Consider the following 12,212-nt stretch of genomic DNA (forward strand, 5'->3'; position numbering starts at 1 on the left):
TCCCCAGTGTCTGACACAATGTTGCAGGTTAATCGTCAGTTTTCCCAGACACAAAGACTTGTCCTGTTGCCAGTACCACCCCTGTGTGTGTGTGTGTGTGTGTGTGTGTGTGTGTGTGTGTGTGTGTGTGTGTGTGTGTGAGGAGGTGGGGGCTGAAAATAAGATTACTGTCATCAGGATGTAAGCCTGAACAGGTTGACAGGAATAAAGTCCTCCTGTACACTAAGGGGTCAGCGTGGCACCATGACATGAATAAAAGGACCATTAAAGATGTCCTCTCAAAGGTTACCGGTGTCTCCATCATCATCTTCACCGGCCTCATCGTGGTCTTTACTTGTTTCTCTCTCAGTCCGAGTTGTGTCGGAGCCCTCACGACAACATTCATCTGTTGAAATTAGATCCGACAACATTATATCAGTGTAAAAATCCCTCCACTATAAACAGGTTGAGAACATCAATATATTGATCTGCCCTGCTGGGATCTCAGGCGGACGTTTGTTTACCTAAGACTCACTTGACCTCTTTACACACAGATTAAACTGAAATCAACTGCATGTCAAAGAAAAGAAGGGCTTGTTTTGACTTCATTTCATCGCCGTGGTGATTCTTCCTCAGGGCTTCCTCAGATTATAAACAGCTGGACAAGTTGCCACTGAGAATTCAACTGAAGGGATTTGGTGATTAATCATTATTCATTATTGATTACGCATAACGATTACATTTTTTTACCATGATTACATGATTTCAATATCAAGCTTGAATATAGTAATAAGATGGAAATGCATGCTGATGCCTTTCATGCTGTTTAAATGGCCACGTGGATCTTAGAAATATTTCTTTAATCTGACATGTTGATTTATACATTTTGTCATGCAGGGAGAAGCAGAAAATGTTATTTTAAACTTACAAGCAGCTCTTTTTTTTGGCATCTCTGCTTGAAAAATTGATTTTTAAGAATCAGTTTAAAAAGCGGTTTTCTGTCAACGGAATAATCAGTTCACGAGCCACTGCTGTGATAATGTATTGTTATAACATGAAACCTGCCTTTTTTTTTTTTTTACTGTGATAAATTCTAGCAAAAGTGATCATGAATGTGAGAGAGAATGGACAAACAGGGGGAAAAATACAGGCTCTTTCACATCATTTAGTTCTACTTCATGCTTTCATGTTATTGACAGCGATGGATTATGAACTGATACCAGTAGAAGATAATATCACTATCAGCTTATAACCTGAAAGCTTTTTTTATAATAAGATATTCTCACATGATGGAAATATGTTTTTATGTCATAATGTGATAAGTTCTTGTCACAAGAGAATTATTGTTATGACGTATTTTTGTATATTTTATGGTGGAAATAGCTTCTTATAACGTGAACATTTCTTGTAATAAAAGTCATCCTGTTGTAAAGATAAATTATGACCTGATCAGTTTTTCTCTTTTCTGGTGTGGCAGCGACGCGCTGCTGTAGTTTCAGTCTAGTTTGTTGGTTTCAATCTCCCATTCTTAAATTCTAATCATCCATAGCTGGACTAATCACGCCGGTGGTGTTACCTGCCCTGTCGTGGAAGACAAGCTTTCACCCCAGTATTAATTCGCAGCAGCTTGTTTGTCTCACTGGACCGCCGGGGGGATTTTGACTAACTGTACGCCTGCCTTTGATAAACAAAAGGTTCCAGCTCTAATGCATTTTAGAGCCACTCTTGCCCCTTCGGCTTTTATCAGCTTAGCCACGCCGCTTTAATCAGACAGCCGTGTTTGTGTTGTCCTGCTCATGTTTGTCTCAGAGCTCTGGTGACACCCCCCACTCTCTCACACACATACACACACACACACACACACACACACACACACACACTTCTTTGTCTCGTCAGGGTAGCGTCACCCAAAGAGGTTTATGATGGGGTGGGGGTGGGTTGGGGATACAGCTCAGATTAATGTCTACTACAGTGTGTGTGTGCGCGTGCGAAGTAGAGGGTGGGGTAATAATATGTGTGTGTGTGTCAGTCCTGAGGGTGTTTCAGCTGTTGCAAGGGTATGTTTTCCCTCTGACCCACCACAGGTGTCATGTGGGAAATGTATACTGCAAGTGAGACAAGTGGCACGTCCAGGTTATAAAGCAGCAGAGGAGCTGATCTTCATTAAGTCCTCCAGGAGCTTTAGGAAGAAACGACAAGCCTCGGGCTCTGGGTACGTTTGGCAGAAATGAACAGAAATAGTGGATTCTGTGGATTACTGTGGAATTAGTTACTTAATTATGATAATTTAAGTGTTAATTCAACAATCCTCCGGCTCACAGAAAGCTTCTAAGAAGAATTATGCGTGGAGACTTTTTTTTTTAACCAAAATTTATCTGGGTGTTCTACTGTGTACTACCACGGTGTATATTGGCGCTGAGTACCCCAGGAAGCCAGACAGTAGACAGGTACGACTGAAAGACCAGACAGACACATAATGGATTCCATATAAATATTTAAAATACTTTGTACAGCATAGAAATCTCTTGACAATCAAACAAAACCATCCATTACAAAATCTTACAAAAGAACCCCCCCCCCCCCCGAGTCTTTATCAATCTCAGTATCAACCAGAAAAAAAGGTACAAAGACATAATTTCAAATGCTGACAATACAGTCGGACTCATGAAACATTGCATGCAACTTTATCATTTTGACAAGAAGAGATTCTAGAACAGCGAGAAGCCTCGTGTGCCAGTGGAAGCCTTGTTTTTTTTTTTTTTGTAGTTTAGTGAAGTAGTGAAAATCGTCGGCTTGTTGATTTTTTTTTTTCCTTCTTTCGAATCCCTTCGTACAGAACAGCAAAAAGTGACAGGAACACAGGAGTCGCACTGTTATTTACAATTTTTCACATCACTCTCAGAGAGCGCTTGGCAAATACTCGTCATTGCAGAGAACATTTAAGACTATTGCACGAACTACAGCTTTAAGACAAAAGGAAGTGGATCATTTTCATGGATGTAACCTTCTTCCCCTCAGCCTTTTTTGGCGAGGTTTCAGTTTCATAAGGCGTTTTGATTGTTTCCTTTTTTTTTTTAAACTTTTCTTCTTTCTTTTCTTCAAAACTGACTAGAAACATCCTGCTGTGACAAACTTCACGCTTCCCCCGTGGGTCGTAGAGGTGATATAAAAAAGTTATTGTGAGCGTTGAGTGATGGTTTCATCTATAAAAGGTGAGAGTATGACTTACTTCTATTTCGTTTCTTTCTAAATGCTCAGACACTGCAGCGCCGTTGCAAATCCACACAAGCATGTCACAATCGATTGCTGTTACACAACGTGTGTTATGAATAATGCAGTGAGGTAAAAAGATGGTAAACGCTGTGGCTACGATAGCTTTTGGTTTTTCAAGAATAGTGCAGTGAGCTTCTTCATCCAGTCAGCCGTGAGGATACAGTGTCGGCTGGCTGGACGGCAGTTTTCACACAGACAAAAAAACAGTCAAGACATGTAATCAGGGCTGGGGGTAAGGGTCTGTTAGCTGGTGTGAATCAGTCTGCGGCTCAATTAGTAACCAGTTACAGCAATATTACATAAGAGAGTATCTCGTCACTCAGTGTATAATACAGTGTTGTGTGTGTGTGTATGCATGTGTGTGCATGAGTACATCTTGTTGGTATTACATGATGTCCACTCTATCCAGGACACGCTGAGGTTTAGTCATTGCTCAAATCTCATCGTCTCACTGTCGCCGTCACTCGTTGTGTAACGAGGGCGGAGGCAGGAGAGGTGCTGCTTTCACTCAAGCCCCCTTTTGTGTGTGTTTCCTCCTAGACTTTTTCAATGAAGTCAAGGAAAGTGGCTCAGTCGCAATAAAGGGACCGTTCACAGTTCAAAAGGCCGCTCTGGAAGACCTCTCCAACTTGAAGAAAATGTTGAGAGGGGCCTTGTGTTCAGTCTGTCTTTTCCTTTTTCTTGCCTTGTGTCCCTCAGCAGAGGGTCTTGAGTGCACCTGAAGCACAGAGGAGAGTCTGCATGGGGTAGGGGGGTGGGGACACCACTTCCTCCACCACCTGTTCTGGCCTGAAGGTGAACGGCTGCAGCTGCACCTTCTTCTTCAAGATCTGTCCGATTCCCATGGAGGGGAACTTGCTGCGGTGAGTCGGACTGTCGGGATCGCTGCTGCTGCTGTTGTTGGATGGAGGACTGAATGCTGACGTGGGATTGAGGGGACTGAAGGCAGACTTTGGGGGGCTGAAAGCTGAGCTTCCTGGCGGGCTTCCTACAGTGCTAGGGGGGCTGCCACTGGTATCAGAGGAACCGCACCAATCCGAGGAAATGCTCTTCTTTGGCTGCGGGTTGACGATGAGGACTGGAGGACTGGGGATTGTGGCCTTCTTCAAGTAAGAGGAGTCAGGTTGGAAGGCAGAGACGTGTCGGGGCGGGGATAAAGTCCCGTTGGTCAGCTTGTACCACGGTGAAGCCGGTGTGTCTTCAATTTGCTCAGCTTTGGACAGGGAGCCGAAGGAATGCATGCCGATAGGTGACGGCGCCGGGGGAGCGGGAATGTTGTGTTCTGGACTTGTATTGACTGGTGGGAGAGTGGCTAGACGTCTCCTCTGCTGCGGCGTGTTGGGAAAGAGGGGATGGATCTCTAGATACTCCATTGAGGAAGAAGCGACAGTGCCCGGTGGGGCCAGAGGTGAATTGCGATGGCCACCAGTTATGGCACGCAAAAGACCTGAGGAGGAAATGAGAAACATGGTAAGCACTGAGCTGCAGCTTCTCCCTGCACGACTAGATCCTACACGTATAGATAGAATTAAACTCTGATGTTACTGAAGACATTCGTCGTACAGGCATGTAACAACCATGTGGGAGCTAACACATTATGCATTGCTTCACAGACCCACCCGTCCTGAGTTGCAGGATCTGGAATAGCCTTTAAGTCTTCACTATATGGAAAACAGGAGTGGTTACTGCTATCTTTTAAGTGTCAACAGGTAACATAAATCAAAAGCGTTGGCCCTACAATTGCTTGGCAACGTGTCCGAGGTGCCTCCTCTCACATGGATGGATGGATGGATGGACAGACAAACAATGGATGGATGGAGGGAGGGATGGATGGACGGACGGATGGATGTCTGGGTTATTACGATTGTGTGATGTACAACAACACGTGCTCAGTCAACCTACCCTGTATGAATAAAAGTAAATCAAATAAAGAATTCATCATCTGTTTTCTTTTCAATTCTTTTTCAAATCTGCACAGTTGGAAGCCCTAAGAATCCTCACCTGTCCTGTGTTTCTTCTCCTTGCTGGGCCCCTTGCTCACAGCCAGGTAGACGGGGGTCTGTTTGGGCGGGATGGTCAGCTTGTCCACGTGCTTCCTCCACTGGGTCTGGAAGTATTCGTTTTTCTGCTTTTCACCTTTCTTTTTCTCCTGGAACTGCATTTCCTGAACAGGCGCATAAAAAAGCAAATCGCAACAAGTCTTAGCATTCGACACACCTTTGATGTGACGGCATTATATGATCAGATAATCCTGCTCCTTTTGCAATCCCCTCGAGGGATGCATCAGGTTTGTCTTCAGAAAATGGTTTTGCACTGAGAACTTCTTTCTTTTTGTGTAAAGCAGACAAAATCTTCACAACGTAAAACTATAATCCTGCATGAGCACCTTAAGGTGAAATATGTTGTGCCCTTACCCTGTACTCTTTAGAGAGTCTTTTCATTTTCTTGTTAAGGAGGAAGTAGACGGCCAGAGTGTGACAGGCGCGGTTGGTGAGGACGGCGCTCAGCACCTCGCTGTGCTTGTAACCCATCTTCTCCGTCATATGCAGCAACACCGTGTGGTTTATCTCCTCAATGTGGATCCTTGATGCAGAAAAAAGAAAAAGGAAAAACTTAATCACTACCGACAGCGACAAACTCAGAGCATCTGAGACAAACAAGTGGCTCCTCGATTTTACCTGTTGAGGTACGGTGCACCTGTATTCTTATTGGCCAGCTGCAGCCAGGAGTCGGCCATCACCTGATGGATGTTGGGACGCTTATTTGGATCCGGCTCAAGCAGCTTCTTCAGAAGACAGATGGCAGCTGAGACAGAGAAACTGATAGTAAATATTCTAGGGATCATACAGTCATTAAAAAAGAACAAATGAATAATATTAAAATAACAGTTTTGACAATAACAATTTTGAAAAGTAAATATAGAAAGACATTTTTAAAAATGTTAGAAATTTGCTTAAATACCTATATATCAGAGTGTATGTGAGTTTGAGTAATACTGATGAACCACATGGTTATGCTGTATCAAACTATTTAGCTAATTTTAATTACATATATGCCAGAAATTTCTCTGTTTATTTGTATGTGTAAATAAATGTTTCACTGAATGCATAGTTAGGAAAAAAAAATTCTACAAAAGGTGTGGAAAATGTGTATAAACCCACAACCCTCATCGCTGATTTTAACCATTTCTGCCGCAACCAAATTTGGGCGTTTTGACGAGCCCTCACTGAAACACAAAATGTGTTTTCCTGAGAAATGTGACATACATCAAGTTTCTCAGGCCTTCCTTGTTACACTGGGTGACGCAAACCCGGCCCTCATCCTGTAGTATTACATAACACAAAGAAGATGTCATTCAGCTGTCAACAGCTTGATAATAGCTGCTTACTGAAGTAGGTGAAGCAGATTAACTATGCATATTGTAACGAATATTGCATCACCACTTCTAGCGAAGTGGAAGTGAACTTGTTTTCCTTTTCACATCAGCCAACAGGAGAGGACTGATGAAGCCTTGAGTGCATCACGTTTACCTTCATTCCTGTTGCCTCTATTTACCCTTGCCACTTTTGTCACGACTTGTCATAGTAAAAAAATGTGTGTGGAGTTGGTGCGTAGTGTATATGTCAATAAAAGCATGATTATTGGGAACTCCGTGTCAAGTTTGCTGACTTCTAGGGAAACAATATGTCTGTCCTCTGGAGTGTTACAAAGCACAAATGTAGAAATGATATCCTGTTTTGATGCTTCGACTAAAAGTTTTATTCTCAGGAATTTTTATTTTCGGGAAATCTGCTGTTTATCTACACCTATGAAGAAGGTTACGGGGCAGCAAATTCTTTTTATATATATATGCTGTCAAAATAGAACTGAACAATTATTTCTTTTCATTTATGTTCAAGTCTGAAATGTTCTCGTGTGTTTGCTCGTGCATTCTGCATTCTTTCTGTTTATTATTTACCTGTGGAGAGTGATGGTGGTAGAGGGTTCATCTCCTTGTCAACCATCTTCTGGTGCAGAGCTCTGAGGCTGAAGGGTTCTACCGTGAACGGGAGCGTTCCAGTCAACATTGCATACATGTTCACCCCGCTGCAAGACCAAAGATACTCACTTCAGCTCCGGATGCACTCAGGCAATAAAAAAAACTTGAGGATACAATAACAGGTAAGAAGGTGACTGCACTCACATTGACCAGACATCAACCTTGGGCCCATACTTCTTCCTGGAGAGCAGCTCTGGTGCGGCGTAGGCAGGACTCCCACACTGGGTGCTGAATGGGTCGGAGTATCCCAAGATACCAGCACAGTTACTGAGGCCAAAATCTAAGTGACATAGGAGGTAAGGTGAGCTGAGCTACTTTATTTCTACTTTGAATATTTATCTTGTTAATTCATGAATGATTTTAATGAATATCTTGTGAAATTAAGTAAAAAGCAACAGTTAACACAAGGAAAAAGCTTTGAGGAAAGTTACCTATGAGCTTTATGTTGTCCTGCTCATCCAACAGGAGGTTTTCTATCTTCAGATCTCTGCACCAAAAAGAGAGAAAGGAAACGTGAGTATTCACATGAGATCATTTATCGAAGCAGTCCTCATTATACGACACGAAAGCAGGAGAGGTCAGTAGTAATCAACCACCCCTCCCCAACAATCTGCCCCTCCCAATATGGGTCACGCTGGTTGGTTTTCAAGGTCTATTGTGTTCCTAAAAATCCTGTTATACACTTATCTACACAGCCCATCTCCCTCCTGTGATAGAAGTCTAGTTCCCAGGCTCTGAGCAATAAAGGAGGGGTTTTGAGAAATACTAGAAACGACTCATTTTTGAGTTACTGAGTAATCAGATTCCACCCTTACCTGTGCACTACACCTGCCCTGTGCAGGTGCTCCACAGCCAGCACCAACTGCCGGATGTACTTCTGAGTCTCCCGCTCTTCCAGACGTTTCTTGTCATAGATGCGATTCATGAGGTTGCCGCCTGGACACAGCTCCATCACCAAGTAGTAGCTGTTCTCCGTCTCCAGGATGTCCAGCAGTTGTGTGATGTTGGGGTGGCGGATCATCTGCTGGATGTGGCCTTCCCGGCGCAGGTTCTTGGTCACGTATGAGTCCTTCTTAGCCTTCCGCTTGTCGATCACCTTCACCGCCACCTGGTGAAACAAAACAGTTCCAGGGTGTTATTTATGACAATTGTGACACTTTGATAAGGAAAACAAGTGAGCGGCTGCGTCTTCATTTCACAGGGTTGTAGTTTAACAGGTGATGAGTTACTTGACCTCAGCTGGGGAGCATATAACTCGACACTGAGTCCAGCTGCTCCCAATGTGGGGCAAACCAAGCGCCAGGGAAGGGTGTGTGTGTGTGTGTGTGTGTGTGTGTGTGGGGGGGGCATTTGCAATGTGGAGGAGGGTTACTGAACCGTCATAAACTGAGAGAAAAGCAAATGTGACCCAATCTGCTGAGAAGGCGCCAAAGCCAAATGGACAGTTAATGTTGCCCCATTTGCCTCAGCTCAGCACACTTGAGGTGTGGTGACAAATGCAAAACTCAGGAGGGAGGGAGGAGAGCCTGCACATTGTCTGAGGTGGACTCAACGGAAGCAAGTTCCCAGGCTGGGGGGGAACTATTTTCTCCTCCCTTGTCTCATTCAAGAACTGGTAAAAGTCACCAAATGCGTCCTTTTCCTCAATGACAACATTTCTGTGTCCCTCTGTAGCTGATTACATTCAATAACACACCCCACCTCCTCTTCCTCATGTCTCCTTGTGTACAGTCTAGACTGAGTTCAAGAGCATGGCGACCATACACAACAAATCATCTCAAGGAGAGCCCACAGACATAGAAAGACATGACCGCTGAAACTCATCACCATATCCATTAATGAAATGATTGTGTGTGTCCTTCACATTTACTTTTTTGTCCTTTCATCTCTAATTGATTCACCATTTTTACTGCTGCTAATTAACACTGGTGTGTGTGTGTGTGTGTGTGTATGTGTGAGATCACAATACAGTTATAGATGTCCCATGTTTACAACAGTCAGGCAGCATGTATAAGAGGAGTGTGTGCAGGGTATATATGTGGGGGGATGGGGCACTGTATTTACAGTAGTCTATATGGGTAAGGGGGGTGGGGCATGGGGGGTAAAGGGGGGGAGGGTGTGCCCAGCCAGGGGGCTTCTGGGGTTGTTTATCAGGCTCCCCTCAGACAGAAAAGGGGAGAAGGAGGGGGGTAAGACACAAGGGGCGGGGGTTACAGACATGAAAAACACATGCATGTGACCTCCCAAGCCCCCTGACCATGATGACACCATCTCTCACCTCACTTTCATACCCCCTGTCTTCCTCATTCCTCAGCTTCACATTGACTTTCTAGTGATGCTAAAAAGGGAGCCCACCCCCACCCTTCTACCCCACCCCACCCCACCCTTCTCACTGCCCTTTTGCTTGAATAAACTCACTGCTCTCCTCTCTCTCCCAAAGCCTGTTGGACCCCTCTGAATGAGAGAGGGAGAGAGAGAGAGAGAGAGAGAGAGAGAGAGAGAGAGAGCATGTGTGATGCGGTGACTCGTGTGGTTGCCAGTGTTTGCATCATCCTCAACAAAGAGAGTGAAGGAAGGAGGGAAGAGGAGCTCGCTCTCTCTCTCTCCCCTCCACTCACAGAGCGGGAAATGTGGGAAATGTGAATTTCACTAACTACAAGCATGTACTCTGTAGTACAGTATAGCAAATATGAAGACTGAACAGGTTCTTGTTTTTCCAATATGCTAATGTCTTGGCCGCTCTTCAAAAAAAAAAAAAAAAAAAAAAAAGAAAAAAGACCTGGATAGACAAAGACAAGCAGTGGCCAATGGAAGCCCATATCAAAGCCCGGAGCTGGCAGAATCATAAGGAGGCCCATTTATCAAAGACATGATTTCATATGTAAGTAGCAGTGCTGCTCTCTCATAGGCTCCACACTTTTTCCTCTCAATCACAAGCTGGTGCTCTCACACTGGTGAGATCACCATCAGCAGCAGCAGACAAAGCAGAGAGCGCTACACACACCCTTAGTTATCCCAACACATGGAGAGAGGCAGACACACACACACACACACACACACACACACAGACTCAAAGTAAATATTTTCTTACAAGCCCGACCAGAAAACAAGCAATGCTGTGCAGATACATCCAGTGGTGCTGCAGGAGCTCATAAAGCTGCAGACTTTCTCTGGAGAACCTAAGCAACACATACAGTGGTAAGTAGTAGGAATGATAATGAATGGTGCTGAAACTTCCCAATTATAAAGGTATAGTGTACAGATAAATCGTGATATATGAGGAGTTGTGTTCTTAGTTGACATGAAGCAATGCCAAGAGCACATGAGCCATGTGACAGCTGACATGAAATTTAAAACCGTAGAGCTGCATGCCACACATGACTGACAAATTCCTGGAACAGGCAAAGCCAATCAAGTTTTCTATTATTTAAATGCAAGAAAACACAAAAGCTAAATGAACTATTGTTCTGGAAGAATGCGGGGGAACGACAAGATAGATTTGATTTAATCAAAGCGATGCAAAATATAAAAAAAAAACCAAAAACAAAACAACAACAAAAAAAACCGTTTTGTCTTACCTTCTCCCCAGTTAACGCATGGAGACCCTCTCTAACTTTGGCGAAAGACCCCTCTCCCAGCTTCCTCCCGATCAGATAGTTGCCCACTCGCTTGGTGTGGTAGAAGTTCTTGAGGATGTCCGCTGCAGGACTGCTCAAGGAAGCCGGGAGGATGCTGTCGCTCCCGGCGCTATTTGGAGTTTTACTCTCGTTGCTGTTGTCCACCACCATGTCGCTGTCAGCTACTGGCATCACAGCTTCTTTCTCAGGCGTCTCCTCTTAGAGACAATTAGGCGGCTCGCTCAACTTACAGGCAGGCAGGTCTTAAATGCTTATGAGGTGCGCTGCTGTGCGTAAAGTCCGCTCTGTGTGCGCCTCGCCCCTAATAACACCTAAAGAGAACCGGGGCTGGCGCCACCTGTTCACCCAAAGCATCCAGTGAGCAAACTCAGCAGTTTCCAAGACGAGACTCGATTAGACTGTCAGCTTAAATTTAAATGACACGGAAAAAAACGCCGGACTCAATCATGGAAAGTTTATAAGTGACGCAACGTGCGTTAATACTCGAGAGTCCCTTCTTCTCCACGCACGCACATCTCCTGAATGCTCAAGCGGCGTGTTTCTCAGTTTGAAGCGACTTTCCCGGTTCATCTAGGGGGGCGTTTCTTAGGAGGTGGTGGTGAAAAAAAATACATACAGAATGATTGCAGGGGGGTCGTTTACAATCCAATCAGCGCGCGCGGGCGGAGCACATGTGAGAACAAGGGAAAACTCCACCCAGTGCTGTTTTTTTTTTCCCCTCATGGTGCGCTCAAAATGTGATGGAAATGAACAAAGAGTACTTTATAGCCAGCAGATAGGAACAGTAACACTATTTGTTATATTATATATATATATATATTTTTTTTTAAATTATTCCTGGATGTCATGAGTGTGATTGGGCACTTTCTTGTGCATCACACAAGCCAACAAGTGATTCAATTCCTAGAAAAAAAGGTGGTAGTGGTGATAAATACAATAGATCATGTTATTAAAAGGCCGCGTGTTTTCCATCTACAAAAAAGTATGCTATTTTAGCATACAGATATTGGCTGCCATACTTGGAGTTCTGCCAGCACTAGAAAGTTCAGCAGACCAGCAGCACCTGCGGGGAGGGTTTGACAAGGTTTGTCACGTATTTGACTCCGACTCTGGGTTATCTGACCTTACACATCCATATCTACACATTTACTAAATTAACACAGAAAACTTATTGTAATTCAGACCATTAAAATACATTTTCTGGGCATCAGTGAGGTGTTGATCAGTACATAATAATTAGAAGATGTTACTGTGTAGATTTAAATATATGCAATTTTATATGC

General features: G+C 44.0%; 1 protein-coding gene across 1 annotated transcript; it reads right to left on the reverse strand.

Moving 5' to 3' along the window:
- Nucleotides 1–2,561: 2,561 nt before the first annotated feature.
- hunk (hormonally up-regulated Neu-associated kinase) lies at nt 2,562–11,491 on the reverse strand. Its single transcript, XM_086227237.1, has 9 exons — nt 10,870–11,491; nt 8,107–8,399; nt 7,723–7,778; nt 7,436–7,571; nt 7,211–7,338; nt 5,931–6,057; nt 5,667–5,835; nt 5,254–5,416; nt 2,562–4,699 (listed from the first exon to the last, which is right to left on the reverse strand). The coding sequence occupies exons 1-9, from the start codon at nt 11,098–11,100 to the stop codon at nt 3,948–3,950; spliced, it is 2,055 nt and encodes a 684-aa protein (XP_086083363.1). The 5' UTR covers nt 11,101–11,491; the 3' UTR covers nt 2,562–3,947.
- Nucleotides 11,492–12,212: the final 721 nt, after the last annotated feature.

The sequence above is a fragment of the Aulostomus chinensis genome, chromosome 15 (genome assembly GCF_037954235.1).
Source record: "Aulostomus chinensis isolate RoL2024-O1b breed Wild chromosome 15, RoL_Achi_v1.0, whole genome shotgun sequence".
NCBI lineage: Eukaryota > Metazoa > Chordata > Actinopteri > Syngnathiformes > Aulostomidae > Aulostomus > Aulostomus chinensis.

What these genes read in the sequence shown, in the direction of transcription:
- hunk (XM_086227237.1), bottom strand. Translation starts at nt 11,100, where the DNA reads ATGCCAGTAGCTGACAGCGACATGGTGGTGGACAACAGCAACGAGAGT. An exon ending in GGACAACATAAAGCTCATAG is followed by an intron (nt 7,572 to 7,722) that starts GTAACTTTCCTC and finishes TATGTCACTTAG; the next exon opens with ATTTTGGCCTCAGTAACTGT. An exon ending in GGAGAAGAAACACAGGACAG is followed by an intron (nt 4,700 to 5,253) that starts GTGAGGATTCTT and finishes TTTCCTCCTCAG; the next exon opens with GTCTTTTGCGTGCCATAACT.